This window comes from Austrofundulus limnaeus, unplaced genomic scaffold (assembly GCF_001266775.1).
Source record: "Austrofundulus limnaeus strain Quisiro unplaced genomic scaffold, Austrofundulus_limnaeus-1.0 Scaffold69, whole genome shotgun sequence".
NCBI classification, from domain to species: domain Eukaryota; kingdom Metazoa; phylum Chordata; class Actinopteri; order Cyprinodontiformes; family Rivulidae; genus Austrofundulus; species Austrofundulus limnaeus.
The window spans coordinates 1,152,285-1,159,720 of NW_013952471.1; the positions used below are offsets into that span (position 1 = coordinate 1,152,285).

The 7,436-nt window shown below is 41.0% G+C and overlaps 1 protein-coding gene across 1 annotated transcript in view; it reads left to right on the plus strand.

Moving 5' to 3' along the window:
• Positions 1 to 7,436, plus strand: part of LOC106518964 (protein NLRC3) — a 15,450-nt gene that overhangs the window by 1,461 nt on the left and 6,553 nt on the right. The window contains exons 3-5 of the mRNA XM_014010415.1: positions 974 to 1,093; positions 2,892 to 3,046; positions 5,152 to 6,952. Coding sequence (XP_013865869.1) covers positions 974 to 1,093; positions 2,892 to 3,046; positions 5,152 to 6,952 — 2,076 coding nt within the window. The remainder of the gene's footprint in view (positions 1 to 973; positions 1,094 to 2,891; positions 3,047 to 5,151; positions 6,953 to 7,436) is intronic.

The following is a 7,436-nucleotide window of genomic DNA, read 5'->3' on the forward strand; positions in this document are numbered from 1 at the left end:
TGTTCGTACGAACAAAAGTAAGATAAATTTAGGATAAGAATACGAACATGTTCTTGCATGAGGCCCATTGTTTTGAAAGCATTTCTCACATTTTACATGAAAGGGAGCACATTACACCCATTCTGGCTTCCCTCCGCTGGCTGCCCATGCATTTTAGAGTTCTTTTTAAGATTCTTTTACTTGTTAATRGCCTTGCTTCACCCTACCTCTCTGAGCTTCTCCACCCCTACGCCCCTGCACAGTATCTCCGTTCAGCTGATCAGTTGCTCCTGAGGATTACACAAACTCTCAGAGGGGATCGAGCATTTTCTGTTGCTGCTCTGAAACTCTGGAATGAGCTACTGCTACACATCAGGCAGGCCTCCTCATTGCCTGCTTTTAAAACAATTCTTTAAACCTTTTTTTATTCACCAGCCTTTAACCTAGCTTCTGTTGACTTGCTTTTATTGATGACTTTTTGTTTGTTTGTTTGGTCCCTACACAGTACTTTGTTTCAGYGATGGCTGTTTTAAATTGCTTTAAAAACCCAACTGTTTTGATTTGATTTAAAGTCACTGGTGGGTGAAATGTGATTTATATAAAGTTAAAACTTAAATTGAAACTGAAAAGATAAGTTAAAAACACAAACTCTTGAACATAAAGTGTTTGATTTAATTTTATTTTTGTTTAATCGGGTGAACTGTGTCCTGCTTCGTTTTAAAAAGACATGTTTTACCATCAGACACGGCATGATGATGGTATTTTTTTAGTGAATTATTTTTATATAGAGCTGCCAGGAAAAAAGTTCAGAAGCTCTGGTATATAAATGAATCAGAATGAGGCCTGTTGAAAACATAAATATATTTAGCGCTATAATCTTTTTATTTAAACATATTTTTAAGAACATTTTCACATAATCTACACTAATAAAGCATCATGTTTTATTTCAYACTGAAACTGATGTGATGTGAATAACAAGATGTTTGTGTCTCAGAGGTCAGGACCTCAGACTGACAGCAAAGTCTCCAGGATCCAGCTGTCTGTCTATGAAGAGTGACTTCTCCAAAGAAGAACCTCTGAACTTCAGCAATGAACCTGGACCCTCAGACACAAAGTAAGCGCACATGAACGACTACCCTTAGATCTGGATACAAAAATCTTTGATTTCAGAGGAAACAAGGGCTGCAGCAGAAGTGCAATGATTTCACTCAAAACAAGGTAGAACTAGAAAACAAGGTGTGCCTCCGCCTGCCTTAGACTCATCTGCACTTAAAGCACTGGGCATGCAGTTACATGTTAACATTTATTTTTGGATATAATTATTCTAAGAACTATATCAACAGTGTCTAAACATGACTTCCTCTTTGATATTTACCATCTCATTAATTTCAGTGACCAACCACTTACAGTATGTGTACCATCCAAAATAAGAGGGTTCAATCAACAAAAATCCCTATATGTCAAGTTGTACAGATTGTCTGTAATTTACACAGATTTTCCCTCATCTTGCAGGTATATGGACGTAAAGAGCAAACTCACTGATTTTTTTCAAGTTGTACAGATTTTTTCAAAAATTCAGTTTCAAATTTATTTTCATTCATTTCGTTATGAACGCGTTTTCTCATGTACCTCTATTGTTTAGCTTATTAAAGCCTTGTTAAAGCCTATTTGTTCGAGTTTCTGAGGTATTTTGACCGCTGCTGCTCCCTGCTCTGGTAACAGCATGCAGAGTGAGCGCAGAGCAGAGGAGGCTTTGGAGGGCRGAGTTAATGTCAACAGATTTTTGGAGGGCGTTACCAACAGAGCTCATTAACATAAACAGCTCTTCTGAACAGAAGTCAGAGCAGGCAGAACTAGAAAATGGGAAATTTTATTATCTGAGAATTATTTTGTGCATTAAATTGAATGAACATGGTCTGGATAGCCCACAGACATACCATAAACATTTCTAGGACCCATAATTGGTCTCCTTTAACATGTCAGAGCCCGTGGTACGTTAAAAACAATAATAACCATCTTTCAACCCACTCTGCCACTATAAATAAGTTCTCCYGTCCTCATTTGTTCCTGCTTTGCACTGCAGGTGCTGTCATCTCCGCGGCCGACAGTCTGCCTGCAGTGGGCCATGAACAATTATCCTGTCAGTTTGGACTGAAATCAATAGCTCCRTTCAGGAGATGCAGTGCTCACAAGACAGAGTGACGGACACCTAACGCACAGACAGACAACCAAAGAACAGTATGCCTCCTCAAGTGGAGGCATAAAAATACATTTTGGCTCAATTAGGATTGTAATGAACAGTTTTTTTTATAGTGAAGTGACCATGCTCAGAAACATTAACAGGTTTAACAAGTTGTCTTGCAAGGCTGTGTTTAGAGGTTCAAGTGGGATTAATGTGGCCTGAAACATTTACATTCATCAAATTTGGGTTGAATCATACAAAATATGTTGTTCCCTTTTTTTAACCAGGCATTTCATTTGTACTGTTGAGGAATTAGAAGAAAATGTTAGTTTAATATTACCAATCATCATAAATAACTTTGACCTTTTGATGCTCAAATCTAATCAGACTGAGTACTACCCCAATGGCATTACTATGCCTATTTAGAAGTAAATATATCATTTCATTCAGGAAATATTGTGCACACAATCCAGGCCTCAGTGGGCGGAGGCATAATAAAATGTAAACTGGGGTTTAGTTTTCTAAAATTTACAATAGAGCATTGAGCCTGATACCCAGCCAGTACCCTCTCATAGCTTTACACATTTAAAATCTTTTAGGATTTGTTTTGGTTTGACGGCTAAGAATGTAGTCAGAGTGAAGCAGCAGCTAGAGATGTTAGAATAAATCTGATCAACAGTTCCTGATGTTCCAGTTCTTTATCAGTGATGATGAGGAACTGTCTCCACAGTCCTTTGTGTCAGGACGTCCTGAAGGATCCAGTCCCTGCCAGCTGTGGACACTGGTTCTGCAGACAGTGCATCACCTCACACTGGGACCAGTCTGCTCCATCAGGACCCCCCTCCTGTCCCCAGTGTGAAGACAAATCCAGCAGCTCTGTCCAAGGTAATATACTTCTGTCAACCTGGTGTTTTAATACAGACTGACTGGTGTGTCATATTAAAGATCAGTAAAAAATCATTCAAATGTAACGGTCAATAAAGATGTTTAGTTAGTGCTGCAGTGTTCTGTTTCTCTGTTGTCCCAGAGGTTTTCCCTCTGAGGATCCTGCTCCTGCCCTGGCCCCACCTGTCCCTACTTGTCTCAACCAGGTCTGTGACAGGAAGGGCATCTGGCATAACAAAAAACAAATTGTTTTGCCAAATTCATGCGACTAATCTTTAGCGTTTGTTTTATCTCTTTTCTATGCATTGAGTTAGGTTTATTTCTTTAGTTTTTTGTTGTTTAATAGATAATAGTTAAAAAAATCAATATAATTGCTCAGTGTAACCTATATGTTTGCTGTGTTTGTGAAAAACTTATTGAATCTTGAATTTGTTTGACTACCAGATATTGGTATAGTGAGGTTGGCCCATATTTCAGTACTGTCACAACAACAACAAGCAGAACTCAAAGCCAATCGTAGCTGATGTCCCCCGTCGCAGACCTTCATTATTTAAATCAACTCATAAGGTGAACAGACAGACAGAGAGAGAGCACTTCTATGTCCCCCGCCTCGGCGACAGGGGGACAATAATAATGCATTTTATTTATAGGCACTTTTCAAAACTCCCAAAGTCACCTTACAGAGGTCGAAAATACAAGATAAAACTCAATGCCAACTGTCGATGATGTTCCCCGTCATGTGCAGAGTAAAAATGGCAAAAAGTAGTAAATTGTGATTGTTGTGGAAATATTTATTTAACAAAGACAGAGAAACATGGKCCAAGAATGAAGGTACTTCACTGAATGATCAGCTGAGTTTTATTGCAACAACAGGAACACAGAGAACAACATAGAGCCATCAGACTGTCCCCCTGCTCTCTGCTCCTGCTTCCGCTCCCACTGCTGCTCCTGCTCCTTCGAGGCAGTTGAGGCCTCATATATACTGTTTAACAAACACCATTATGTCATCTTAATTAAGCAAGATTTCATCCTAAGGAAATGCTGGGTCAAGAAAAAATACAAAGATAAACACAAGTGATATCTAAGAAGGATTGTTGTTRGCAAATCTTCTTCWGGCTATAATCATTCTATCTATTGATAAAAAGGGTGTCATGAAAAACTGGGTCATTAAARTATGTCATGAATTATTGGCATAAACCAAAAAGTACTATTTCCATTACAGCGATCTCCTCATGATATTGCAAGATCGCTCATGATCTAAAAACGCTCAAAGTATGCGTTGACACATACTTAGATGTACTTGCAAACAAAATCAGCTCAACAGCTGCATTCATTACTGAACAACTGCTATTTTTATATGAAATAATGTTCAGCTACCGTGGCAGCCATCTTGGATCACATGACCTTGCAAATGTCACCAGGGCTTGGACATTCAGTAGTGACCAACTGTTAGCAGTTTTGTTGGAATCATAACAGGTCTTCATTATTTAAATCATCTCATAATGTGAACAGATGGACCGGCCGATGAACGGATGTTGAGCATTCACAATAGACACAGTAAAAACAATAAAAATAATTAGCAGAATAAATACTGCCAAGAAAAAAGCTACAATCATAAACAATAACCAGTCCTTTGAGATAATGTGAGATTATTGATACAGCATAATAATGGTTGTTGCAGAGATTTATGGTTGTAATGTATTTGCTTTCCTAAACATGCTAGTTTAAGCTGGGATTTGAAGGTAGTAATGGAAACTGAATTTCTAAAGTTCTGAGGAAGTTCGAAAGACAGGGGACTGAGCAGCTGAAGACTTTTGACTATTAACTGGACCTGGCAACAAATCTTACAAATAACTAACATTAAGCCAGGTCTGAGGCTTGCAAAGACATCCAGCTATAGAACTGCTCAATTTAAATCACAGCCACAGCTGTTGGAAATGAATCTGGACTTAAATGAACGAGTCTCTGCTGATTGGGGAAGCTGAGGTAAAATGATTGGACAGAGTCCAGAGAAAGCAGTGAGTTTCAGGCAAGAAAAAAAACATTGCTGTTCAACCAACAAAAATAATGACTGTTTTCTTAAAGTCTGTTCTGTTTTTCCTCAGATGTTGGTCTGCAGGAGGTTTTAGATGAACATAAGATCAGTCTGAAGAGGAGATGTGAACGTGTGACTGAGGGAACTGACGAAACAGGAAGTAGAACCCTGCTGAACAGGATCTACACTGAGCTCTACATCACAGAGGGACAGAGTGAAGAGGTTAATACCCAACATGAGGTCAGGCAGCTGGAGACTGCTTCCAGGATCAAGAGCCTCCACGATACGCCAATCAGGTGTCAGGACATCTTTAAAGCCTTACCTGACCAACATGGATCCATCAGAGTGGTCCTGACCAGCGGCGTCGCAGGTGTTGGTAAAACCTTCTCAGTGCAGAAGTTCACTCTGGACTGGGCCTCGGGCTTGGAGAACCAAGATGTCAGTGTGGTGGTTCTGCTTTCGTTCAGGGAGCTGAACCTGATCAGAGATGAGCAGTACAGTCTTCTCAGGCTGCTCCATGTTTTCCATCCAACTCTCCAGAAGCTCCCAGCAGAGAAGCTGGCTGTCTGTAAACTTCTCTTCATCTTTGACGGCCTGGATGAAAGCAGACTTCAGCTGGATTTCACCAACAGTCCACAGGTTTCTGACATCACACAGGAGGCTTCACTCAACGTGCTGCTGACAAACCTCATCAAGGGGAACCTGCTTCCCTCGGCTCTGGTCTGGATCACTTCCAGACCTGAAGCAGCCAATCAGATCCCTCCTCCACGTGTTGACAGGTTAACAGACGTACGAGGCTTCACTGACGCTCAGAAGGAGGAGTACTTTAGAAAGAGATTCACTGATGAAGATGTGTCCAACAGAATCCTCTCTCACATCAAGACCTCCAGGAGCCTCCATATCATGTGTGGAATCCCAGTCTACTGCTGGATCACTGCTACAGTTCTGGAGCACATGTTGACCACAGAGCAGAGAGGAGAGCTGCCCAAGACCATGACTGACATGTACTCACACTTTCTGCTGGTCCAGACCAGCAGGAAGAAGATCAAGTACCAAGAAGGAGCTGAGACCAGTCCACAGGAGCTGATGGAGGCTGACAGGGAGGTGCTTCTRAAGCTGGGGAGGCTGGCCTTTGAACATCTGGAGAAAGGAAACATCATGTTCTACCAAGAAGACCTGGAGCGGTGTGGTCTGGATGTCACAGAGGCATCGGTGTACTCAGGWGTTTGTACAGAGATCTTCAAAAGAGAGTGTGTGATCTTCCAGAAAGCCGTCTACTGCTTCGTTCATCTGAGCATTCAGGAGTTTCTGGCTGCAGTCTACATGTTCCACTGTTTCACCAACAGGAAGACAGAGGTGATGAAGAGGTTCCTGGGAAAGTTTACATTCAAACCAGGTCAACGTGGTTCTCTTAATGCTTTCTTGTATAAAGTTCTGGAGAAATCCCTGAGCAGTGAAAAGGGCCACCTAGACCTGTTTGTTCGCTTCCTTCATGGTCTCTCTGTGGAATCCAACCAGCAACTCTTAGGAGGCCTGCTGGGTCAGACAGACAACAGTCCAGAAATAATGAAGAGGGTCATCAAGAACCTRAAGAAGATGAACAGTTTTGGTACRTCTCCAGACAGATGCGTCAACATCTTCCACTGTCTGAACGAGATGAACGACCTCTCAGTTCATCAGGAGATCCAAGAGTTTTTAAGGTCAAAGAAAAGATCAGAAAAAATCCTCTCAGAGATCCACTGCTCAGCTCTGGCCTACATGCTGCAGATGTCAGAGGAGGTTCTGGATGAGTTGGACCTCCTGGTGTACAAAGCATCTAAGGAGGGACGATGGAGACTGATTCCAGCTGTGAGGAACTGTAGAACGTTTCGGTGAGTCCAGTTCTTTAATAACGTCATCAAATAGTGTGAATTTATGGTTTAGTTGTTAGTATTAGAGCCACAGTGGTATCAAAATAATAATTTTCATAGACATYACAGGTTCACAAGGCAACTTAGAAATGTTGTATTCCTCCTATTTGTTCATGTAGACAGAGGTGGATTCTGTCCACAAACATCTGACAAACCTCTTTACAGTTGGTCACACTTCATAAGGATTTATTTATGAAACACAGAAAGCAGAAAAAACTTCCTCAAAGCAAAGATTGCATCTGCRGTGCTCTTGTTTGTCATGAAACCATTCTGTTGCATAGATAGTCACCTCTTATCTAAGACCTGCTTCACACAGAAAGAAAATCATGCCGATTTTTRCCCTTCYRACAATCTTAAGGAAGTCCAGATTATCGTGATGGCTCTAAAGATAATCATAGCAGATATTTCTGCTGTGGGTGGTGAGTTAAGAGTGATCTAGTCGGCT